This window comes from Penicillium riverlandense (genome assembly GCF_028828495.1).
Source record: "Penicillium riverlandense strain IBT 135883 chromosome Unknown utg000003l_segment0_segment0, whole genome shotgun sequence".
NCBI lineage: Eukaryota > Fungi > Ascomycota > Eurotiomycetes > Eurotiales > Aspergillaceae > Penicillium > Penicillium riverlandense.
Window position 1 is genome coordinate 5244503 of NW_026643196.1, and position 23783 is coordinate 5268285.

The 23783-nt window shown below is 54.9% G+C and overlaps 13 protein-coding genes across 13 annotated transcripts; 7 read left to right on the plus strand and 6 right to left on the minus strand.

Moving 5' to 3' along the window:
• Window positions 1–454: 454 nt before the first annotated feature.
• N7474_005769 (glucose-6-phosphate dehydrogenase) lies at window positions 455–2594 on the minus strand (the record flags this gene model as incomplete). Its single annotated transcript, XM_057197184.1, has 8 exons — window positions 455–564; window positions 614–985; window positions 1041–1325; window positions 1378–1462; window positions 1510–2058; window positions 2112–2132; window positions 2191–2263; window positions 2551–2594. The coding sequence occupies 8 exons, from the start codon at window positions 2592–2594 to the stop codon at window positions 455–457; spliced, it is 1539 nt and encodes a 512-aa protein (XP_057054580.1).
• A 701-nt stretch (window positions 2595–3295) lies between these two features.
• N7474_005770 (60S ribosomal eL33 domain-containing protein) lies at window positions 3296–4260 on the plus strand (the record flags this gene model as incomplete). Its single annotated transcript, XM_057197185.1, has 3 exons — window positions 3296–3594; window positions 3960–4102; window positions 4163–4260. The coding sequence occupies 3 exons, from the start codon at window positions 3296–3298 to the stop codon at window positions 4258–4260; spliced, it is 540 nt and encodes a 179-aa protein (XP_057054581.1).
• A 1653-nt stretch (window positions 4261–5913) lies between these two features.
• On the plus strand, window positions 5914–7317 carry N7474_005771 (DUF2406 domain-containing protein; the record flags this gene model as incomplete). The annotated part of the gene is made up of 5 exons (XM_057197186.1): window positions 5914–6109; window positions 6194–6271; window positions 6331–6453; window positions 6513–6581; window positions 6635–7317. The coding sequence occupies 5 exons, from the start codon at window positions 5914–5916 to the stop codon at window positions 7315–7317; spliced, it is 1149 nt and encodes a 382-aa protein (XP_057054582.1).
• A 571-nt stretch (window positions 7318–7888) lies between these two features.
• N7474_005772 (DUF3602 domain-containing protein) lies at window positions 7889–8633 on the minus strand (the record flags this gene model as incomplete). The annotated part of the gene is made up of 5 exons (XM_057197187.1): window positions 7889–8011; window positions 8113–8235; window positions 8362–8431; window positions 8498–8528; window positions 8594–8633. The coding sequence occupies 5 exons, from the start codon at window positions 8631–8633 to the stop codon at window positions 7889–7891; spliced, it is 387 nt and encodes a 128-aa protein (XP_057054583.1).
• A 332-nt stretch (window positions 8634–8965) lies between these two features.
• N7474_005773 (putative mitochondrial phosphate carrier protein) lies at window positions 8966–10371 on the minus strand (the record flags this gene model as incomplete). Its single annotated transcript, XM_057197188.1, has 5 exons — window positions 8966–9035; window positions 9100–9465; window positions 9522–9775; window positions 9842–10006; window positions 10066–10371. Coding segments are annotated over 5 exons (1161 nt in total), but the record flags the coding sequence as incomplete, so codon positions are not given.
• Window positions 10372–10812: 441 nt separating this feature from the next.
• On the plus strand, window positions 10813–11417 carry N7474_005774 (putative cystathionine beta-synthase (beta-thionase); the record flags this gene model as incomplete). The annotated part of the gene is made up of 2 exons (XM_057197189.1): window positions 10813–10917; window positions 10983–11417. The coding sequence occupies 2 exons, from the start codon at window positions 10813–10815 to the stop codon at window positions 11415–11417; spliced, it is 540 nt and encodes a 179-aa protein (XP_057054585.1).
• A 291-nt stretch (window positions 11418–11708) lies between these two features.
• Window positions 11709–12167, minus strand: N7474_005775 (vacuolar ATPase assembly integral membrane protein VMA21; the record flags this gene model as incomplete). The annotated part of the gene is made up of 3 exons (XM_057197190.1): window positions 11709–11845; window positions 11913–12004; window positions 12070–12167. 3 exons carry the CDS (start codon window positions 12165–12167, stop codon window positions 11709–11711), a joined length of 327 nt encoding a protein of 108 aa, XP_057054586.1.
• A 397-nt stretch (window positions 12168–12564) lies between these two features.
• N7474_005776 (DEAD/DEAH box helicase) lies at window positions 12565–15996 on the plus strand (the record flags this gene model as incomplete). The annotated part of the gene is made up of 1 exon (XM_057197191.1): window positions 12565–15996. One exon carries the CDS (start codon window positions 12565–12567, stop codon window positions 15994–15996), a length of 3432 nt encoding a protein of 1143 aa, XP_057054587.1.
• A 448-nt stretch (window positions 15997–16444) lies between these two features.
• On the minus strand, window positions 16445–17818 carry N7474_005777 (tRNA-dihydrouridine(20) synthase (NAD(+)); the record flags this gene model as incomplete). The annotated part of the gene is made up of 1 exon (XM_057197192.1): window positions 16445–17818. The coding sequence occupies one exon, from the start codon at window positions 17816–17818 to the stop codon at window positions 16445–16447; it is 1374 nt and encodes a 457-aa protein (XP_057054588.1).
• Window positions 17819–18343: 525 nt separating this feature from the next.
• ipp1 (inorganic diphosphatase IPP1) lies at window positions 18344–19546 on the plus strand (the record flags this gene model as incomplete). The annotated part of the gene is made up of 4 exons (XM_057197193.1): window positions 18344–18694; window positions 18748–18867; window positions 18920–19347; window positions 19405–19546. 4 exons carry the CDS (start codon window positions 18344–18346, stop codon window positions 19544–19546), a joined length of 1041 nt encoding a protein of 346 aa, XP_057054589.1.
• Window positions 19547–19803: 257 nt separating this feature from the next.
• Window positions 19804–20121, minus strand: N7474_005779 (mitochondrial 54S ribosomal mL53 protein; the record flags this gene model as incomplete). Its single annotated transcript, XM_057197194.1, has 1 exon — window positions 19804–20121. One exon carries the CDS (start codon window positions 20119–20121, stop codon window positions 19804–19806), a length of 318 nt encoding a protein of 105 aa, XP_057054590.1.
• A 457-nt stretch (window positions 20122–20578) lies between these two features.
• N7474_005780 (putative protein transport membrane glycoprotein Sec20) lies at window positions 20579–21808 on the plus strand (the record flags this gene model as incomplete). The annotated part of the gene is made up of 3 exons (XM_057197195.1): window positions 20579–20905; window positions 21050–21227; window positions 21279–21808. 3 exons carry the CDS (start codon window positions 20579–20581, stop codon window positions 21806–21808), a joined length of 1035 nt encoding a protein of 344 aa, XP_057054591.1.
• Window positions 21809–21968: 160 nt separating this feature from the next.
• On the plus strand, window positions 21969–23336 carry N7474_005781 (replication factor C subunit 2; the record flags this gene model as incomplete). Its single annotated transcript, XM_057197196.1, has 4 exons — window positions 21969–22090; window positions 22149–22227; window positions 22301–23116; window positions 23172–23336. 4 exons carry the CDS (start codon window positions 21969–21971, stop codon window positions 23334–23336), a joined length of 1182 nt encoding a protein of 393 aa, XP_057054592.1.
• Between the last annotated feature and the right edge of the window lie 447 nt (window positions 23337–23783).

Consider the following 23783-nt stretch of genomic DNA (forward strand, 5'->3'; position numbering starts at 1 on the left):
AACGAGAGAATGATGAATGGCCAGAACCACCGGCTTATCGTGGGTTATTTGGAGACCCGCCAGGGGTGGCTGCCAGGCCGCCGATCTTCCCGGAATAGCCACAGGCGGTGTCTAGCCCTAACACACTAGAGTAGGAGACTACGGCATAATATCATTACATCCCTGTGTCAATAATGATCTACTTGAAACCCCGAAGGATCGACTGAAAGTATAAAGAGAGTGCGCAAGGCTCTTTCATTGCAATGGGCTTCTCCAGCTCTACAATTCGACGCTAGAGACCGTGGACATAAATATCGCAACATGACTGACGAGACTCCCACTGGCCTGGAAGTTCCGTCCAACAAAAGAGAAGAAAAAAAGATAGATGGAACGAAAGAAAGAACAGATTTTGGTTTCACTTCGTACCCCGCATTGCCGCTTTCCCATATCATCGTAAACACAGCAAGCCAAGGACCTACAGCCGGTTGGGCGCAGAGGTCACGGGCCACTGGTAGCCGGCGGCGTCGCTGAACTTGTACCCGTACGAAGCGGTGAAGTCGTCGAGGACCGCGGGGCCACGGGAGCCTGAAAAAGATTAGAAAATGTGACAGTCAATGGGGATGAGCGTACATACCGTATGGGTACTCCATGGGGATGATCTCCTTGTTGTCGTCCAGATAGTGCAGCAGAGGGGTGAAGATGCGCCAGCTGGCGTCTAGCTCGTCATCACGCACAAAGTTGGAGTGGTCGCCCTTGAAGGCATCCAGGATGAGCGACTCGTACGCCTCGGGGATCTTGAGGTCGGAGAAGCGGCGGCGGTAGGTCAAGTCCAGCTCGGTCACTACCGTCTGCATCGACAGACCAGGCAGTTTCGAGTTCATCTTGATATAGACGGACTCGTTGGGCTGCACCCGGATGACCAGCTCGTTGCGGGGGATGTCCTTGAAGATGCCAGAGGTGACGTCGCGGAATTGGATGCGGACTTCGGTCTTTTGCTCGTTCAGGGCTGCAGATGGTGTGTTAGGAGAAAGATAACGTATAGTAATATGAACGAAACATACCCTTTCCAGCCTTCAGGATGAAGGGCACGCCATCCCACCGCTCGTTCTTAATGTAGGCAACCAAAGCACAGAAGGTTGGGCAGCGCGACTCCTTCGGCACGGTGTCGTCCTCCAAGTAACCCGGCTTGCTTCCGTCGAGCGACCGCCCATACTGCCCAATGATGACGTTCTTCGGCTCGATCGCATCCATTGCGCGCAGGACGCGCACCTTCTCATCACGGATATCTTCCGAAGAAAAGGAAATGGGCCGCTCCATGGCGAGCAATGTGAGCACCTGCAGAAGGTCTGGAGCAGATGTTAGTATTTATGTGGTGACGTATCATCTGGGTAAACATACGGTTCTGCATGACATCGCGGATGATACCGAACTCGTCAAAGTAGCCTCCACGACCCTCGGTGCCGAACGGCTCCTTAAATGTGATCTGCGAAATATGAGAATTTTGCTCGAAAAATCGGGGCAGGTACATACCTGAACGTTGTCGATGTGGTGACGGTTCCATGTAGCGTTGAAGAACTCGTTGCCAAACCGCAGGATGAGAATGTTCTTGACCATCTCCTTACCGAGGTAGTGGTCAATACGGAAGATCTCCTCCTCCTTCCAGTTGGGGTCCAACGCCTTTTGCAGATCTCGGGAGCTCTGAAGGTCCTTGCCGAACGGCTTCTCGACGATGATCCGAGCAAGGCCATTCTTGGGGTAACAGTTGCGCTTCAGCTGCTCCGACACGACGGTGAAAACACTAGGGGGCAGTGCCATGTAGAAGACGCGGTTCTGCTCCTTGCCTTGCCGGGCCTTCTCGATATCCACGATGTGCTTTTGCAGGTTGATGAACGAGTCATCCTGGTCGTACTGGCCGGACACATATGTGCACAGCTTGCAGAACTGCTCTAATTGCTCCTCAATCTCCTTGGTCGGAACCTTGATGTACGAGCGCACGCGCTTGAGGTATTCCTCGTGGTCCATCTTTGTCCGAGCATATCCAACGATGTTGATGTCCTTGGGCAGGAATTTGTTGCGGAACTGGAGGGTGGTCAGCGGGAGAAGCTTGAAATTCACGCGAGGTCGTCACATACAAGGCCGAAGAGTGCTGGGAACTATTCCGTCGGTTAGTCCTGGGGCTATTGGTATCTGCCGCGGGGCTAGGGCACTTACCGTCTTCTTCTTTGCGAGGTCACCAGACGCCCCCAGTACCACAATGACCGTGTCATCCTTCAGTTCGACAGTGCTGAATAGCAAATTCATCGTTAGCCACAGGGTCGAGTTGCCAGGGAAAGAATTTTGCAGTCAGTCAGCCGGTCCCACGAAGGAGGGCCAGCGGCGAGGTGCAAATAAAAAGCCGACAGGAACGGAGTAATTGGCAGCAGGAGGTCATTCGGAATAGGAGCACCCGATGCGCCCGTAGGTAAATTGCCGTTTGGACCAGGCTGACGTTGGGAAGCAACAGCGGCAGGGCTTCCGTTGCCGGAGAGGGGAGGTGATGTCAGAGACAGCACGGGTGGGATGGGAACTCACCCAGCGTTCTGGCGCTCATCGGCCTGGTTGATTAAGCCGCTCATGATGATGGGCAACCGGGATATACAGATGGGGGAGGGAGAGTGAAGAGAATGAAGAGAGGTGGGGAGGAAAAGAGAGAGAGGAAGAAGTGGTTGTTCCCTCTTCAGGATCCGGCGGATTGCTAACGACTTCGGCAGTGGGGCCTGCTTTTTGGGGTGGGATGGATGTATTTTTGACCCAGTACGATGACTACATATTGATTTAACTAACCAAACCCCTGTTAACTCCGTGAATTACTCGAAGGTGGTCTGCCCCCCCTCCACAATGCTCTGTATTCCAACAGCTGACTCGGCACGCCCGGAGAGAGCGTCTGGAGCGGTGTTGGTACTATAGGCTATAGACAACCCCACCGACAATGAGGTGATTTATCCCAGTACGAGGAAATACTGAAATACCCACGATAAGCAGCGCTCGCCCTGCCCGGTGACCGAAATCGTGGAGAGCGATCGGCCCATTTGTCATCGTGCCAGACGGATTCTATTTTCCCGTTATGATGGGCCGGACCGATCGGTCCATGCCTCGGCGGCATTTAACCGCTGTTGGGACCCTGGCTCGAAAATGTGCCGAGCGTGGACGAGGGGTGGAATGTGGTCAAGTCCTGGTGAGATTCATCGTAAAAACTATCTACTACGGTGTCCTCCCCGAGTAGGTAGGAGAAGCCCACGAGAGCTACTAGAATGTCCCGATATTGCCGAGTTTCGTCATGGTGAAAACTGCGCTCGGAGGACAGCAGGCCGGATGGAGCGTAGGCGGTGAGACGGAACATTCCTTCTTCCGGGCACACCCAAACCAGATTAGCGCGACTCGCTTAATGACTCAGCCGAGCACCCGCACCACACGCAAATTGTGTGTGCGCCTTCGCATCTTTGAACTGAAGCCGACGACAACACACGACAATCCGGGTCCGACTTTTGATCTCTTGCGGGTCTTTTCCTTCGACTTTTTTGCCTCGCCCGCTGTTGCTCAGAGATATCACAATGCCTTCGGAACAGGGACACCGACGTGAGTATCCCGGCTGGTCGCGGTCATCCCAACACTGCGTGGAGAGAAAAGAGTCGTGCTAACATCGTTTCTGCCATCTAGTCTATGTCAAGTAAGTTCTCACCGTCTATTCTCGCGCTGGACGCACACACACGCACACACACTCCACACCCCGTTGGACTGAATCGATGGAAAAGAGAGGGGGCGGAGGATCCCATTTGGATGCGCAACACCATCACCAGAACAGACGACTAATACGGATCTCTTCTACAGGGGTCGCCACTTGAGCTACCAGCGTGGAAAGCGCAACACCAACCCCAACACGAGGTACTTATACATCCCCCCGACCCCGGAAAGAACCGAGTACTGACCCGCCACTCCCACAGTCTGGTCAAGATCGAGGGTGTCGATGACCCCAAGGCTGCCGGCTTCTACCTGGGCAAGAAGGTCGCTTTTGTCTACCGGGCCAAGCGTGAGGTCCGTGGCTCCAACATTCGCGTGATCTGGGGCAAGGTCACCCGGCCGCACGGTACGTTACCCCTTCCCTGCAATCTATATACGATCGATCCGCCTCTGACAGTCTGTACAGGCAACTCCGGCGTTGTGCGCGCCAAGTTCCGCAACAACCTCCCTCCCCGCTCCTTCGGCGCCACCGTCCGCGTCATGCTCTACCCCTCCAACATCTAAACAGCTTTATTGTATCTAGTGGGCGATTCCGACGGTCGGTCAGGCAAAGGGAAAAATTCAAGGAACGAGCCGAATGTGTTGAGGATGGAGTTGGCGGGTTGATCACGTTTTATTCGTGGGAGAAGGCAGGGTCCCATCAAAGTCCCTACGAATCAAAAAAATAAAGAAACATTTTTTTGAACTGCTGTTCCCTCCGTTTCCGAGCAACCAGAAAGGATGATGCCTGGGTTGCAGCATCGCTTTCTCCCACTGTGTATCTGACGATTCGTGCGCGTCACATCCATCCCATTTCAGCACCCGGCTATTCGACTTGCTGCTTTCTTTGCTCGTCTTATAGAAGAAATGCATTTATTCAGGTTCCCCCTTGCGGCTAAAATCTTCTATGGTGCGGCAAGATGTAGTCCATGTTGACGCTGTAGTTTGTACATTGTAGTGCTGTCTCCACGACAGTAGGCTCTGTCTGTATAGTTCATCCTCTCATCTTCGGCTATGGAACGCACGCCTGGTTTCATGAGAATAATTGATCCGTCGTACAAAGGAAATGGCTTGATGGCACAAACCAGTTGATGTCGGCTCCACATGCAGGAACCGGGGCAGGGAACACCCTGGATGGAAATGGGATCCGGTATTTCGCAATCAACCAGTACGCATGGTTGTCCCGTTTCTATGCCTCTCAGCAGTCCGTAGCGACAAGTGATCAGTGCAAGTCAAGTCCTGCGCCACAGAGACCCACTGTTCGGCGATCATGAGGATGGTGGTTGAATATGTACACAATGCGTGGGGTCTGCATGTCGGGTCGTCTCCAAAAGCTTGGGGTTTTAGCGCGTGGCTCTAATTAAATAACCTCACCTCGCATGGAGTCTAGCCTCCACTATCCCAGAGATATATGTGTACATTTATCGCTATAGAGTGTTTCCATGCATGATCATTGCTGCCAGAACCAACGCCAACAGGACCTGTCGTACCGTCCCTGGCCCAGACAGGCTGTGTGTGGCGAGATAGACCAATTGGAAGACTCCGGATGGCGCCAGGGCGCACACAATCATAATCTGGTTTTCACGCAGACCTAGAAAGAGAAAGAGAGAGAGAGAAAGAGTTCTCGAGAGGATATCGGATAGAAGAATGACCATCCTACTATAGTTACTAGTGATATGTTTCAGAATAAGTCTCTGCCTGGCTGTCTATTTTGGGCATCCGGGACGAGGGACCAATGGGATGGATGGACCGTGGATGGCGACCAGGCACTGACGAGTATGGCTTCGTGCCCTCTCTCACTTTCTCTTTCTTTTCTTTCTTCGATAAAAAGCAGTCCCTGCCCACTTTTCGTGCCGTTTCGTCCCCAAGTCCATCATCCACGATAATCATACGGTCCATCGGCTTCAGTTTCACCCAGCTACCCAGCATCAGTCTCTCCCTCTCTCTCTCTCTCTCTGCCACACTCGACCCCTCTCCGCAGTGTCTCACTTCCCCCAGAGCCTTCTCACATCGTGTTTCTCCAGCCCAGTCTCTCGATCAAGACCATCACCATCGACAATCCATCTCTTGGCGCTCCCAATCGCTAGTCTCCACATCGGCCGCCAAAGCTGGGGGGCAGATCACACCCGTTTCATCGGGCACTAGAGAAAGACGGTGGAACTCCCCTAACTAATAAAAATGGCGGCCCCCCAACAACAACCAGCCTCCTCTCCCCGCCGGAGTCGCGGTTTCAGTCTCAAATCAGACACCAAGACACATCGGTCCAGCACCTCCGGCCACCACAGCCACCTATCCGAGTCCGTCTCTGAGAAGGAACGCCGCCTGCTACACACCAAGGCCGATCCGCTGGTCGCCATGAACGAAGCACAGCCCAGTACGTCACCGCACTCCTTCCTCCCACGTGGTGGTGATCCCGCGCGGTCGCATTCCTGGTGACCTGACTGACTCCCGAGAATAGTGGCCGTCGCCTTGGAGAAGTCCAATCTGGCCTCCTTGCGAGAAATACAGCATAAGGATCAATACGGGAATCCAATCAGTGGGTTTTGTTTCTCATTTCGATTGCGGTGTTTGCGTGCTGACGCAAAAGTATTTTAGCTGACCCCGACCTGTCGAATCCCACGCGGCCGCGACTCGAGCGCCCATTGGATACAATCCGATCGTTTGAGGCTGCCATCTATGGGACATACAATAGTAATCGCATGTCATTTGCGCGCACAGGTATGTTGAATTGCGGCCTGTTTCCCCTGGAGCTTCGGGTCGCTGATTTCTGATCCTAGATGACGCATCGCAAGTAGGAGACTATAGTCGGCGGACGAGTTATTATGGCGGTAATAATTACAACAATGGTAGGCCAACCCCCCAGCCATTCATTCGCCCTGTTGCTGACTCCCATCCCTAGCTTCACAGAGCCACATGAATAGGGGATACACCGACCAGAGCTACTACGGCGGCGGCGGTCGAGGCACACAGTCGCGCCCGGACAGCTTTATCGACGGCTACCAGAACGCAGGAGGGCAAGCAGCAGATAACAACTACTACCCATACCAGAACAGCCAGGCCGGGCGTTCGCGGACGCGCCAGTCGCGCATGTCCTCCGACCAGGCCGTATATACAAACAACTCACAGTCCGGGTACCCACAGCAAGGCTACCACCGCTCCTACGACAACGTCGCCGCGATGTCTGGCTCCGGCTCCGGCTACACAGATCCCTACGGCCAGTCGACAGACCCGAGCTCGATGAACAGCTCCATGGACCAGTTGCAGCAGGCGGCTATGCAGCAATACCGCATGGACGAGCGTGTATATGCCGATACCAATGGCTATGGTTACCAGGGCGGAGGAGGAGGGGGTTACGGTCAAAATCCCGTTTATAACGCCAATGGCAACGCAAACAGCAAGACTCTCCCCTCGCCGCCCGTGCCGACCCATGATCCCAGCTACTGGGGCGGTCCCGTAGGCGGATCGTCTGCTCCACCGGCCCCGCCGTCGAAGAACCATCTGCGCAAGAACACAAACACAAACCAATCGACGTCCAACGATAAACGGAAGAGCTGGTTCAAGCGCAGGTTCAGCAAGGACTAGTTCCTTTCAATTCTACGACTGGCGAATGGATGTACTGTTCTTGTCTCTTCTTTCTGATGGCGTTTTCCCCCCTTTTCTTTTCTTTTCTCGTCTTTCTTTTCCTTTCCTGCACAGAAGTTTTTGGTGATTCGATCGTTTTCGCTGCGGGTCATGCGTTCATGAGGTTATGAGGACATATGCGATATGGGAATGGAATGGGACACGGGTGGGTATAGGATTCAGTTTTGGGTTTGTTTTTCTTGTCTTTTGTTTTCAGCGTGTTTCCTGAAAGGGTTTGCCTGAGGGCAGGATTCAGTTAACATGGACAGCTGAGTACGTCCATGGTTGTTGATGTTGACCTGCCCTCTGGATGGATATTTGTCTCTTGTTTCGCTGGTGTACTGTCTATGGAACTTATACTACCCCACCTAGTTACTTCTACTCGATCTCTTTTACTCTATGTAGTGCACATCGCATCGATGGAATGTACCACTTCTTCGCGGAGCACAAATCAGGAAATATCCTTAACCACCTCGATGGTAACAAATCAATTGGGAATCACATTCAACGGTAACAACAAGGGAGGCTCGATCTACTTCTTCCCCAGCAGCTTATGCTTCAACTTATCCGCCAACCCCTCATGCGCGGGATTCTTCTTCCGCTCCTTCTCCTTGCGCTGCGCTTCGTCTAGGTGGACGTTTCCCTGGCCGCCGCGCTATACAGATATATATATTCACTATCAGCGACCCAGTCTTTTTGGATATAGTTCAAATATGGTATGATAACAGGAAGGAATGAAGGAGGACATTGACTCACGCCCGTGTGGTACACTTCGTCGCTGGAGTTCCGCATCGCCAGCTCCGGGATCATCTCGGCGTCGTGTGGTACTTTGGAGGTTGCGCGAACATGGGGGGAGCCGATGTTACCGACGCCGCCGCGCTTTGTTTGTGTTAGTATTGACATTGCAGAAAGAATGGGTGTAGCGGTATGTATGCATGTATTGGGTGCGGGAGACGACAGAAAAATGGAAGGGCAAGCTAGGGTAGTGTAGAGAGGACTACTTACGCCGGCCGAGTACGCCCCATCGCCCTGGTCACCGTACACGCCCTCGCGGACGATCTCGCCATCGACGTATCTACGAGGCGCCGAGGAGTTAATAATCGTTGGCTTTCAGCACTGGGCTGGGCGGGGCTGGACATACTGCGTCGAGTCATGGCCAATGTTTCCCTGGCCTGGATCGTGATTGCGCGGTTAGTACCAGAACCCTCTGTAAGAGAGAGAGACAAGACAATAATACCTCCTCGGCCATGCGAGACCATCACCTCGTTCTCGCCCATGCTGAATGCTTTCTGTTGTCTTCGCAAGAGTAAGCGGAGAGCGGAGCTTATCGGGAGTGGGGTGGGAGGAATTGCGGATGAGCGATAAGATGCAGGTACGAGGCACAGGAATCGCAGGAAGGGAAACGTAGATAAGACAAGGGGGATGAGGCGACACTTTAAAAGGCGCGACGAGACGAAGTACAAGAAAAGCAAAGAGAGCAGGTCTCCCGGTGTCGATAAGAAGATAGATAACAATTGGTTGGTGCGGTGACTAACTGATAGCGAGCTTGGCAGATGTAATGGATTCGAGGTACAGACAGACTACGGAGGGTCAATCACGAGCGAACAGCCTACTTTTTCTTCTCCTCCCCCGTGCCGCCGGTGGTGGGCAGGCCCATGAAGATTTTGAACGAGTCGTAGCTGCACGAGAGTTAGTACCCATGATCAGAGCACGAGTGACATTGGGAGTGGGAGAAGGCCATACATCATCCACTGCAAGCCCGTCAAAGTACCGATCATGACAATCCGCACCGGCAATCCATTCCACAAGCCCCGGAAGCCAATATCGCCATAGATCCGGCTCATCGCCGCCCCAAACGCCTCGCCCGCTTGGCGGTTGGCATTCAACTTGCTCACCATCACATCGGCCGGATGCGACACCACCGCACAGAGAATACCGGCCAGGTATCCACCGGTGAACGCGACGGCGGTCTGCGCGCCCTTGTTGTAGTCGGATTTGTGGCCGGGGAGATTGGCGTAAATCATCTCGACGATAGTCTCGAAGGAGGCGAATTTCATCATGGTGTAGGGGATCTGTCGGCCCCACAGCGGGTATAGGCCTTTGTATAGCCTGTGACATGGTTATCAATCTCTGAAGAAAACAAACAGGGAGAGATGGAAACTCACCCAGAAACACCCTCTTTGGCAACAACGCTCGAGATTCCACTGAAGGTACCCCGGAAATCCGGCGGGATGGTCGTCTGCATGCGTACCTTGACCGACTCAAAGGGACACAGCGCCAGGTCCGCGATCAGTTCGGCGGATGCACTAGCCGTCAAGTACAGCGAGGTCTTCCAGCGGCGGGCATTCTCCTGGCCGACCAGGTCGCTGTAGAACTTCTTGAAGAACTCGTAGCCGCCGTACTTGAACGCACCTTGGGCCTTTACGGAGTGTCAGTGCCCATGGCAGCCTCATTTCTGTCCGTCTACGTAGGTCACTTCACTTACACTGTAGCCGAAAAACGTGGGGCTCCAGCCGGTAAATACGCCGCGAAAGCCCTCGGCGGCGCGGATCGTGCGATACGCCTGCATGTTGCTCTTGTAGAGCTGCGAGTCCACCTGGCGTCGGCATTTGATCAAATCGAGGGGTGTCACCGCCGTATGGGTCAGACCCTATACAGAAAAATGTTAGGATCCGCAAAATATACCCGGGCAGAAAGGGCTCGACGCACACAGGCCATCATCCCACCAATTGTACAGGCGGCATAGTACTTGGCCGACCAGGGTTCGATTTTGCCCGCTTTTTCCTGGGCCTTCTTGCTGACGACCTCGTACTCGTGTACGGCCTCTTTCGCAAACGCATCGGCTTTCTTCTTGGTTTCGTCGATTGCGCTCCAGGCGGGGAATGGCTCGCGCCGAGGTTGAGCTGGCTGTGCTGGACCAGAGTGCTGTTCCTGTTTCTGTGGACCCAGACGACCCAGTGGGTGTTGTCGGGCGAAGATGGCAGCGGCCGAGTCAGATGGAAACATGATGGATGGATCTAGTAGAGCAGTGGGTCAAAAGTGGATGATCAGCGATCGTGGTCCACGAGCAACGAATCAACCGTTTCAACCGAGTCAAAGATGAAAAGGATGTAATTATCCGTGTAGGAAACCAGAGAGACCAAAACAAACCGTAGTCGGACGTCAGCGCGGCGGGTTAGTTATATAATTAGTTCATGCTGGTCGGGCACATGACGTATGGGGGCCAGCCTTGCCGGTCTTACCCCGAAGGAAAAAAGCGTGATCGGTTGACTTTCCTTCTTCCTTCTCTTCTTCTCGTTCAACGACACAGCAATTGCCTTTCCCTACACAGCCTACACACTCCACCGAGCAGTTCACTCTGCGCTATTCTTAGTCTCTCGACTTCCTCTCAGACACAACCTGGGCCATCGTGCCCCTCTCTCCTCCCTCTGCCCCACCATCCCACCACCCTCCACCATGGCGTCGTACATGACCGCCAGCGAGGCCTATACTCGCGAGAAACAGGCATCGGACCAGTCGAATGCCGCACCGCAAACAGCATGGTCCGATAAGTACCGCGGGGTAAGTCCTGCGCCCCATCTCCCACTCCAAAAAGACCCGGAACGGACCTAACGAAACTATCACAGGCAACGATCCAAGACCTCGACCCTCCCCCCGCCCTCTCCGTCTCCCCCGACGATCCCATCTCCGCAGCGCTCATGGCCGCCTACGAACGCGACTACACCCACCTCACCGTCATCTCCGCCACGAAGCGCTCCCTGATGGGCTACCTGAGCATCCCGCGACTCAAAGAACTGCTGCAGACTGGCGCGGTCAAGGAAACAGACCCCGTCTCCGCGGCCATGCAGCGCTTCAACCGGAAACGAGGCCTCTACCAGGTCATCACGATGGAGACGCCGCTCGAGGAGCTGGAGCGGTTCTTCGAGACCGACACGGCGCTCAATGGCGAGAAGCGCGAGAAGCAGCAGTTTGCCGTGGTGACGGATGCAGCGCGCAAGTTTGTGCTCGGTGTTGCGACCAAGGCCGATTTGGAGGAGTTTGTCAAGCGGAGACCTACGTGAAATTGGAGGGAGGGTTTCTAGCCCGGAGGATCTGGGGGATGGAGCTCTCGAATGCGATCCCTCTCGGAGTTCTGCGGTCCCTATTCAACACATGGACATACTAGCATCGTTTTAACAAGTGTCAGAGACAAAATGGCCTGGGGCGTTAATCCACAATAATCAATTGATATCCACAGAAACATGCTGAACATACAACAATATGTAATGATAACGTCGAATAATCAGTGATTGCATTCCAACATTATTCCCCCCGGAACGCCGAAGAAAGAAATCCTATCGCCTGCCACCTGACTACTGAGCCTTTCTCGACTTGGCTTTCTCCGCCGCCGCTCTCTCCCCTTGGTCGTCCTTCCAGGCCACGTAGATATAAGCGAACAGTACGACGTTGGCCGTGACGGCGGCAGTAATTCCCGCAAATGTCGCATTCCCTGCCCCACAATCGGCTTGTCAGTAACTGTGCCAGAATGATGAGTACGTAGGAAATAGGTGTCCTACCGCTGAAGATCGAGTTCACGGTCAGAAAGTACATGCCGATGGGGCCAGCTGCCATGGCAGCGGTGAAGCCGAGGAGCTTGTAGATCACATCGCTGCATTGCCGTGGTCTGGTTAGAGGTCTGGGGGATGTCTCTTCGTGGACGGGTTGACGACTCACGCGGGCACGGCGGGCGTGACGTCCGAGGAGGTCTTGTCTGCTGGTGGCTGGGCGGCCACGTCGGCGTAGGATTGCCCGTGGGGGCGGCGGGAGGACATGGCTGTGTTGATTGCGGGATGAAACTGTCACTGCAGGGAATGTCCAGCGGTGATGGCGAGGTGAGGGAGCTTGGGGTTGGGGGTGTCCAAGCGCCGAAGCTGGACAGCGGAGAACAAGTAGAACAGTTTGGATGCCACCACACCACCCAGATCGTACTATGAGGAATGATTCCAATGGATAAATCACATACACAATTCTATCCTTTCCCTCTCTTATTTCTATAAATCATTACCAGGCAGGTAACTAGAACTCTACACGTCTTTTCGCGTCGCCATCCACGTGACCTTCGCGCCTCGCGTTTCCGCCGGCAGAAAAAAAGTGCGCTCCTTCCTGCTATCTTCATGAGCAGGGAGAGGCTGGCCTCGAAGGACGGACGAGAGAGAGACTACTCACACTATGGACGACTCGGTGCCAGACACGCCCATCCGGGACAGAAAGAATTTCCCCGGCACACCCACGGACGAGGCAGAGTACGAGACAATCGCCACTGTCCCTATGGGGGCGGCATTCACTCCTTCCCAGCGATTGACGCAGCCAACACAATTGATTGACGGGTCCTATTCACGTCCTTACAATGTCCCTATTCAAGTCGCTGCGTCTTCCCCAACCGGCCCTGCTTCTTCACCCCCTCAACGCTTCCCCCAGGGCGGCATGTTATCCTCCCTCATTGCCCCTTCTGGCACCCACTTTCGTCCACCTCCTACCATGATGACTGGTCCTGCAAAGCGTACACCGGTCTTTGACCTCGACGACGGTCCCACCTACCGCGGCGGTTCCTCAGACGAAGAGACTCTGCAAAGCACCGACATCAAGCCCGCCATGTTCGAAAAGTCGGTCCGCAGCCCTGAGAAAGTGGTCGAGTCGCCTGTCCGCCCTGCCATGAGTGCTTTGGAACGCTTCCAGGAACTCACTGCTGCATATAAGGCCACTGCCGGCAACATGAAACGGCCTGCCGATCAGATGAGCCCGGCCGGCCCCAAAGGGGTTGCGGTCAAGAAGGCTCGCCAGGATGCGCCAGCGCGGGCTCAACCTGTTCAGCCTCAGTACGTTTCGGTGCACGACATCGGTGACTACCGGGTCAGGGTCAAGGTCGAGCGGCTATTGATGGTGATGCCGAACAAAACGATCCAAGCCTGCGTCGATGCGCTGATCCGCACGAATGGAAACTACGATGGGGCTTTGGAATATCTTGCCAACAGCGACGATGCAGAGAAGGAGAATGGCCGTTATTCTCCTCTCATCATTGAGTCTTCGGAGGATGAATTGAGTATCTCGGCAGCAGCCCCGGCGCCGATGCAGGCGGCGAAGCAGAACATCAAGGCTCGCGGCACAATTCACGACAAGTGGGCTGCAATGAAACTGCCAGGTGCCAAAGATCAAGGCTCTTCGGATGAAGCTAAACCTCGCCGACGCTTGATGCGTGGTCCCATGTCTCGCTCATCTCCGGATGGAACCTCCTCGTTTTCCGCCATTTCGATTCCCGACGCCAATACTCCCCCGCCAAAGAAGTTGAACCGACTCAAGCAAGGCCGACGGGTTGTATCGCCGCGTTCTGAATCTCCGGAAGCAGCTATGAGCGACTCGGAGGATTCGGACATCATTGTGGAAGAACCCAGTTCTCGAGGCATCGACGAGAAAGTGCTGAGATTCTTCAACACCTGCAACCCAAAGGACCTGGCGGATATCGCTGCCGTCCCTGAAGAAACTGCCAAACTGATCACCGACCACCGTCCCTTCTCATCGCTTGGTGAAGTCCGAGAAGTCAGTGAGCCAGCTCCAGTCAAGGATGAGACGAAACCCAAAAAAAGAGGACGCAAATCACTCAAGGCCGTGGGTGACAAGATCGTTGATAAATGTCTGGATATGTGGACGGGATACATGGCGATTGATGCTCTTGTTGCAGAATGCGAGGCGCTGGGTCAGCCTGTTGCCGCCGAGATGAAGAAATGGGGAATCGATATTTTTGGCAAGCGAGGAGATCTAGAGATTACCTCTCTGGATGCTGCTGCCCCCAAGTCACACGACTCTGGAATCGCTACGCCGTCATCCAATCGTGTCGATGACAGTTCCGACAGTGATGGCCCTGCCTCTGTTTCCCGCAAGGCCTCACGGTTCATCTCTCAGCCGGCTATCATGTCAAATGATCTGGAGATGAAGGATTACCAGGTTGTTGGCATCAATTGGCTGGCTCTGTTGTTTGAACAGGAACTGAGCTGTATTCTGGCCGACGATATGGGTCTTGGCAAGACCTGCCAGGTCATTGCATTCCTCGCGCATCTCTATGAAAAGGATATTAAAGGCCCGCACCTAGTCGTGGTCCCCTCGTCCACACTCGAGAATTGGCTTCGCGAGTTCCAAAAGTTCTGCCCGACTCTTTCGGTTATGCCTTACTACGCTGGGCAGAATGAGCGTGCGCTGATTCGTGAACAAATTGAAGATAATCGCGACAGCATCAATGTGGTGATTACTACCTACACGATTGCCAAGTCCAAAGTCGACGCCAAGTTTCTGCGGGATATGGACTTTACTGTCTGCGTCTACGATGAAGGTCACATGTTGAAGAACCATCAATCCATTCTGTACGAAAAACTCATTCGCATCCCGGCCCGGTTCCGACTCCTGCTCACGGGAACGCCCCTCCAAAACAACCTCCAAGAACTGGCGTCGCTGCTCGGGTTTATTCTGCCTAATGTCTTCAAGGAGCACAAGGAGGAGCTGCAGTTGGTCTTCTCGAACAAAGCGAAAACTAACGATGAGTCTCATGCCACGCTGCTCTCCGCACAGCGCATCGAGCGCGCCAAGTCCATGCTCAAGCCGTTTGTGCTCCGCCGCAAGAAGCACCAGGTCATCGACCTTCCCAAGAAGCATCTGCACGTCGAGTACTGCGACATGAAGCCCTCTCAGCGCGAGATCTACGAACACGAAAAAGAGCGAGTGCGCCAACTCATCGAAGACCGCGCCGCGGGCAAGAAGACCGGCAGCAAGACCACCCATGTCATGATGAAACTCCGGCAGGCAGCAATCCACCCTCTTCTAGCACGACGTCACTTCTCGGACACCGTTCTCCGCAAGATGTCCAAGGCATGCCTGAAGGAAGAGCAATGGGCGCTGTCCAACCCGGACATCATCTTCGAAGAGCTCCAACCCTACAACGACTTCGAGTGCCATGAGATGTGTCTCAAGAACCCGTCCTCGCTGGGCAAGTTCAAACTCAAAGACGCCGAATGGATGGACTCAGGCAAGATCGACCTCCTCCGCAGCCTCCTAACCCGCTTCATCGCAAACGGCGACCGCGCCCTCGTCTTCTCCCAATTCACCCTCGTCCTCGACATCCTGGAGTCCGTGCTCGAGACCCTCAAGATTGACTTCGTCCGCCTCGACGGCCGTACCAGCGTCGAAGACCGGCAGTCCATCCTAGACGCCTTCCACGAACGCACCGAGATCCCCGTGTTCTTACTGTCCACCAAAGCCGGCGGCGCGGGCATCAACCTCGCCTGCGCGAACAAGGTCATCATCTTCGACTCCTCGTTCAACCCGCAGGAAGACGTCCAGGCCGAGAACCGCGCCCATCGCGTCGGCCAGACCCGCGAGGTGGAGGTGTTCCGGCTCGTCACGCGTGATACTATCGAGGAGCAGATCTTTGCGCTGGGGAAGACGAAGTTGGCGCTTGATCAGGCTGTTGCGGGTGAGGATGAGGCGGGCGCGAAGAAGAATGAGGAGACTAATATGAAGGTTGTGGAGGATATGGTGTTTGGGGATTTGGAGCTGAATACTGAGAATGGGGATGGGAATGGTGGAGAGGCGGTTAATGGGGAGAGCGAGGAGTAAAAAGATGGTGTTTTGTGGGCTCGTGCTTTTGTTTTGGGAATATGTTCTGGTGTTCGTTCACATTGCAGGAGTTGTGAAGCTTTTAGACTAGATATCCGAGTACAGGATAATTCGATATGCCGCCGTCTCTTTCACAATCAATGGTCTATGGTCTGGCTTCTGTCTGACTGTCAAGTTGGACTCCTGTAGAAACATTGCAATGTTGAAACCACGATCAGTCAACTATAAGAAGGGAATTCCAGTTTGATCTAAGGTACAGAGAAGAGCTGAGTGTATTTTCAGGAATAACCTTCCTGTCGGAGCCATGTACAGGCCCAGGCCCGGGGAATCTATAAACAAGAAAGTATAAACACCAATGATGCGGAAAACAAAAGGCCAAAATCCGGCCACCGGGCTATGCATGAATGAACATTCAACGAGCAGATGAAATGAGAAAAACAGGTATCAGTTAAGCGGTCAGCTCAGGCCTCTGTGTAGCCTGCATCGACACGTCGACAGCCAGCGGCTCGCTTTCAGACTCAGACTTGGCTGCTTTCGAGGCCGGTTCAGGGATAGAGTTGGTGCGGATCGGACCACCGGTGTGTGTGGCCGGAGAATCCTGTTTCGATCGTACGCCACTGCCACCCGCTGCACGGGCCGACTCGGATTGCATCGCATTCTGGACAGCCTTGGACTTCACCTCGTGCTCCTCGCCCGGTCCCAGCACCCATTTATCGGCTAGATCGAGGATCTCGTCGGCGCGAACAGCGAGAGGGATCAGATCGTCGAATGCCAAGCGCCGACAGCAGTCCGTGTACGTCTTGCACTGCTTCGCAGCGTTGAACTCCTTGTTCTTCCCGGGAATCAGCATATTAAGCAGATACTTGGTATTCCCCCAGCGGTTCTCCGATTCCAGACAGAACCGCATGTATTCATGGACGACCTCCCGCCACGGCAGGAGACCGCCCTCCGCCTCGGAGCGGAAACAGGACGAATTGGCCTCTGCCGCGGTGGCGATCATGGCCCCGTCCACGCCGTACTCGGCCATCAAGGCCAGCGCCTCGTCACGCGAGGAGACGTCGCCGTTCATGACGATTGCCACGCCGGCGCGGTTGCAGATCCCCGCGATCATGCGGAGCTGGTCGCGGATTGCGCGCTCGCGGGGCCGCATGGGCGTTGTGCGGCAGTGGACCGTGAGCCCCGTGATGCCCGTCTGCACGAGGCGCGAGACCAACGCTTCGGTCAGCTCGGGGGTTTCGAGGATGCGGATCTTGACCGAGATGCCGATGCGGAAGGGCTCGCCGACTTCGCGGACGAGAGACTCGAGGATGGAGACGAGTTTGTCGGGGGTGCGCAGCAGCGCGGCGCCCATGCCGCCGCTTGTGCTGAAGGGTTTGGGACAGCCTGAGTTGACGTCGATGCCGGCCACATCTCCCGCGACGACCTTGGCGCACTGCACGGCCAGCTCGGGGTTCGCGGTGCCCATTTGGAAGATGAGCTTGCCCTTCTCGCGCACGGGGTCGATCCGGTAGAGGACCGATTCCTTGGGCGGTTTTTCGCTCCGGCCCGAGTTCGAGGGCATGCGTGTGAATTCGATGGTGCCGTTGCGGGGGTTCACGCGCCGTTCAGAGCCGATGAGAGAGCGGTCGATCGTCTCGGGGCCCCAGACTAGGTCGGCGCCGTACTTGAGTGCCAGCAGGCGGGAGGGCAGCTCGCCGGAGCGGACCATCGGGGCCAGCACGACTGTGCCGCGGTAGTCGACCCCCTTGGCGGGGATGGGCACGCGCGGTGCGGTAGTGGGCGAAGTGAGGACGGTCATTGCAGCGCGTAGGAATCTGATCATGGCATGATTGATGGCATAGTTGTGTGTCGGCGGACCGATGGAGGGAGGAAAGTCACGTGGTGATAGCGATAGGGTCTTTTTCCTATTTTTTTTCTTTGTCACAAATACGGTAATTTCGTCTTGCCCCTGCCAAGTCACGGTGGCCACACGGTAGAATGGGAGGAATCAGCCTGGAATACAGCGGTATTTCTGAAACCCTCTCCCTCCCACCGAAACGAGTTTCAGACTTGGAACAGCACTGTAGGTACCTTCTGTTGCCACGGCCGATCCCTATCCCGGCATAGCGTGCGCCATCTGGGGTGCAGTGACACCCATTGAGTGCGAGCACGAGACAAGACACAAGATAATTCACAGTGATCAATGATCGATATAGTGGTAGTCATGTAGAATTGGAGAGGACGACAGGGACTCCAGCAATGGACTGAACTGACGGTCGCAATCAAACGCAGCCCGCCCGGAGCCACACACACTACAAAACAAAGGCACAGCCCAACCCACCCACACCGAATCTTCAGAACCAGTCCAATGCGCCCCTTGGCCCGAGTGATAGTCCGTCACTCGTCCACAATTCTTCCCCCCACTCTCTTGTCTGCCCCTCCCTGCTTCTGTTCCTCTTCTTCTTCCTTCTCTTTCTCCCCTTCGTCCCTTCTCGCCCGTCCCGCTCTTCTTTCAAGACATTTCACCTCCTCTTCCCCCACCATGTCCTACGGCATCCGCAAGATTGCCCAGCCGTACACGCTGGAGCACCGCGTGTACATCGAGAAAGATGGCGTGCCCGTCTCCCCCTTCCACGATATCCCCCTCTACGCCAATGAGCAGCAGACCATCCTGAACATGGTGGTCGAGATCCCCCGCTGGACCAACGCCAAGCAGGAGGTACGGAATCTTTTCTCTCGGCAACACGACCATTCGGACTGACACCTCGCTAGATCTCCAAGGAGGAATTCCTCAACCCCATCAAGCAGGACACCAAGAAGGGCAAGCTGCGCTTCGTCCGCAACTGCTTCCCCCACAAGGGCTACCTGTGGAACTACGGTGCCTTCCCTCGCGTACGTCGACAGATCATATCCGGGAAGCAAACACACACTGACAAAATGACAGACCTGGGAAGACCCCCACAACGTCCACCCCGAGACCAAGGCCAAGGGCGACAACGACCCGCTGGATGTGTGCGAGATCGGCGAGCTGGTCGGCTACCCGGGCCAGGTCAAGCAGGTCAAGGTGCTGGGTGTCATGGCCCTGATTGACGAGGAGGAGACCGACTGGAAGATCATCGTCATCGACGTCAACGACCCGCTGGCTCCCAAGCTCAACGACATCGAGGACGTTGAGCGTCACCTGCCCGGTCTGCTGCGCGCCACCAACGAGTGGTTCCGCATCTACAAGATCCCCGACGGCAAGCCCGAGAACCAGTTTGCTTTCTCCGGCGAGTGCAAGAACCGCAAGTACGCCATGGATGTCATCCACGAGTGTTCCGAGGCTTGGGAGAAGCTGATCACCGGCAAGGCTCAGGCCGGTGACATCAGCCTGTAAGTTGTGGTGTTTTGTGTGCGGAGAAGATCCAAATACTGATCGTGCGATTGTAGCGCCAACTCCACCGTCGAGGGCTCCGCCCACCCTGCCGACTCGAACCAGCTGGCCGCCATCCCCCGGGGCGAGAACCTGCCCCCTGCCCCTATCGATGGCAGCATTGACAAGTGGTTCTTCATCTCCGGTGCTGCCGTGTAAATGTCGGACTGTTTGTTGGCAAAATAGCAAAAAACAAAACGACCACGCCCTTGTCTCAATGGCGTATGTTGAAACTACATGGATCAATGGATGATCACAGTAGAAGTAGAGTCTGTAGATTTGGATATCATCTTTGCCTCCTCTCTCACTTTCCATTCCTTTCCAATAAATCTTCCCGAGCGCCAGAACAGAAACACGAAACCAAAGTATGTATACAAGAAAAATGCATGCTTGCTGTGCAGAAAACAAGACAAGAATTATGCCTTCAAACTAGCCTCCCGTTCCAAAGCCCTCCCAACACGCGCCACTTCCTCGACCACATCCCCAATCTTGAGTCCGCGCTTGCCCACCTCCAGGACAAGTTCCTTTCCGCCTTTAAACCCCACCGTCATCACCGGTGGCTCCGTCGAGGTCCGCGGCAGCCGTGTGATCTTGATGTCGATGTGTGTTGGGCTGCCGGCGATTGTGTTGGGTGTCCGCAGCTGAGAGAGGAAAAGCCGGCAGGGTCGGGAGGCGGCTGCGAAGGGGTTGAAGGTTGTGCGAAGGGAGGTTATTGTGCTGAGTGGGATCGACATCGTGCTTGGTTTTGGAGGGTTCACTGAAGCGTTGGAATTGAGTGAATCTGGGAGTCGTATAGAGAGTCAGCTCGTGTCTGAAACGGGGCTATTTCCATTTGCATACCCTGGTCGGATCAATTCTTCTTCACCGAGCGAATGCGATGGCTGGACTGGAGGAGACTGTCTATCTGGAGGTGTGAAGAGTGTCTGGTCTTTCTCGAAAAGCCTGGCTGGGCCGGGGAACATCAAAGGTGTTTGCATCCCGAGCAAACACACCCTCAACCTGGCATCTGCGACCACCACACGGGTTGTTTGTTTCCTACCAGACTACATACTTACTTCCCTTTTGAACTTCCGATCTCTTGCGATGTCATTCCCCTGTTACACGCGTGTTCAATAATACTTTCCGCTATAACCACATCCCACCCCACGCTCGTCAGGTGTTGCCGCGGAGTTTGGACGGCGACCTGTCAACATGTCCACCACATCCGCTCTGCAAACCCGCCTAAAAGAGCTGTCGTCTACACTGTCAGAAATCCAGCCGCTTGTTGACCGACTGCGCACTTTCACCGCGTCCATCGGCCAAGGCGACGAGGCCCGCGTGGAGCTTGGGTCCGAGATTCATGCACGGGTGAAGGAAGCCGAGGAGGAGCTGGAGCTGTTGCGGGTGGAGGTTGAGGCACTCGATTCCGGTGCAAATGATAGGAGGAGGAGGTCTCTGGCTGGCAATGGGGACAAGGAAGCAGAGAAAGAACGAGTGGTTGCGCTGGCGGGGAGGCTGGCGGCGGATCTCAAACGGTGCGTTATCCATACGTTCTCGGGGTTCTTTCATTTATGTCTGCGAGAGAAATACGGCTAATGACTTTTCAGGACTCGGGGAGAGTTTCGAAATGCCCAATTGCAGGCTAAGCGGAATGCAGAGCTTGCAAAGCGGAAAGAGAGAGAGTTACTGCTGTCACGGCCAAAGTCGCCTCCTGGAGATGGACAGCGCCGACCGTCGGAGAAACTCACCCAAGGTGATTTGGAACGGAATGCATCCAACGACGTTACGGCGGCATTGCGGAGAACACACCAGCTGATGCAGGCGGAGCTATCCCGGAGCCAGTTTGCGCAAGAGACCCTCGGTGAGTGACGCCAGAAAATCTGTTGAATGATTCGAATCTAACACACACTAGAACAATCCACTGCTGCCATTTCCTCCCTGTCCGAATCCTATACCAGCCTCGACACCCTTCTCGCCTCGTCCCGCAGTCTTGCCAGCTCTCTGCTCCACTCCCAGAAGTCAGATACCTGGTACCTCGAAACAGCGTTTTATCTTCTGGTCGGCACTATCACATGGCTTCTCTTTCGCCGCATTCTTTATGGGCCTATGTGGTGGCTGGTCTGGCTTCCTGTCAAATTCGTTGCTCGCCTAGTCTTTGCAGTGCTGGGAGCAGGGGGGCTGTCTAGTACAGCTGTACAGTCCGCTTCAAGTCCACTTGGTGACATAACTACAACCCTTCACGAGTCTGCTACTGCCGTCGTCTCAACTGCTGTGACCGGTAGTGGCGTAGCTGAGAGTGAGAAACCATCAGCGCGTGACGACGAGGACAGCATGATTGACAAGATTGGAAAAATGGCCGAGGAGAGTGACCGGCCGCGGAACACGAAGAAGAGAATGTACGAGGAGGAACCGGATGATCCGCACCGGTTTGATGAGCTATAGGTTCCCGGGTTTAATGCACAGACACCGTTATTCATCATGTAAAAAGAAAGTATGAAAGCTGGCTCTGATTGGCGGGAGCGAAGGCGCGTCACGTGTAACTAGACGCGACGCGGGTTTCCCATTGCACATTTCACTTCCTGACAGTAGACATCACCGCATCATGGCTGCCAATTTCTTCAACAACAAGGCCCGCGCGGCCGCTGCGGCCTCCAGCAGCTCCAAGCCCAAATCAAGCGAGGCCAAGGAAGAGAGCAACCGGCTACAGCCCTGGGTCGAGAAATAGTGCGTCCTTCGGAGCTGCTTGCTACCGGGGTGAACCAGAAGCTGACACAGACTCTAGCCGGCCCAAGACTCTAGACGATGTCGCGGCACAAGACCACACGACGAACGTCCTACGACGGACCCTCCAAGCTTCCAACGTACGCTGCCACACCAATTGAACACCCAAGAGTGCCATCCAAAGGACCAAGCTAACAAGAACCCCCAACAAAGCTCCCACACATGCTCTTCTACGGACCCCCAGGGACAGGAAAAACATCCACGATCCTCGCGCTTGCCAAATCCCTCTTCGGGCCGGTCCTGTATCGCTCCCGAATCCTAGAACTCAACGCCTCCGACGAGCGCGGCATCGGCATCGTCCGCGACAAAGTCAAGAACTTCGCGCGCACGCAGCTCTCCCAGCCCACCGGCCTCGACGCGGCCTATAGAGAGCAGTACCCCTGTCCGCCGTTCAAGATTATCATCCTCGACGAGGCGGATAGCATGACGCAGGATGCTCAGTCTGCGCTGCGGCGCACGATGGAGCAGTATAGTCGTATCACGCGCTTCTGTCTCGTCTGTAACTACGTTACCCGCATTATTGAGCCGCTTGCTAGTCGGTGCAGTAAGTTTCGGTTCAAGGCGCTGGATACCTCGGCCGCGGGGGAGAGGTTGGCGGATATTGCGAGGGCTGAGAACTTGTCGCTGGAGGATGGCGTCGTTGATACCCTTATTCGTTGTGGAGAGGGCGATTTGCGTCGTGCGATTACCTACCTGCAGAGTGCGGCGCGGCTGGTCGGTGCTACGAAACCTGCTGGTGGGAAGGATGCGGATGATGATGCTGAGATGACCGATGCTGGGAGTGCGGGTGCGGGACCGATTACGGTTCGAAGCATTGAGGAGATCGCGGGTGTTATCCCGGAAAGTGTCCTGGATCGTCTGGTGCAGGCTATGCAGCCGACGCGGTCGGGGTCTGCGTATGAGGCTGTCTCGAAGGTGATTACGGATCTAGTGGCGGATGGGTGGAGTGCCACCCAGCTTGTTGGACAGGTTGGTGGTCTTCCTCTTTATTGAGCGGATGTACATTTTACTGACTCGGGTCTAGTTATACCGCCGGGTCGTCTTCAACGAAGCCGTGCCCGACATTCAGAAGAACAAGATCGTCATGGCCTTCTCGGAGATGGATAAGCGGCTGGTTGATGGCGCAGACGAGCACTTGTCCATTCTGGATCTGTCTCTGCGCATTGCCGGGATCCTGGGCAGCTCCTGAGTGAAGGCGTGATATTCTTTTCTTGTGGGTTGCTGAGTGAGTTCCGACGAGGTTGACGCATACACTAGATGGGCGTTAAGACGGGGGTTGTCAACACCTAGGCGTTACTGCATGTGCTTCTGAGATTATTTACTCATGGAAAATGGAATGATTTATGATACCCTAATCCTTCCGGATCTCATTGCCTTTTACTGGTTTCTTCTGCTATTATTATGACCTCTCGTATTTCGGTCTGCCTTAGAACTACATACAATGCCTCTCTTTGTCTCATGAGGACGATAGAGTGTGCCAATTTCTATCCAAGACTAACCCCGCAAAGATCAACCCCAGGCTTGCAAGAAATCAACATCCGCCAAGGTCCTCGGACACATGCCGACTACCACCGGCATTTTGTTAACTTGCATACCCAGTCTTGGCTGACGAGGACAAGTGCGGGGGCAAGCTGTA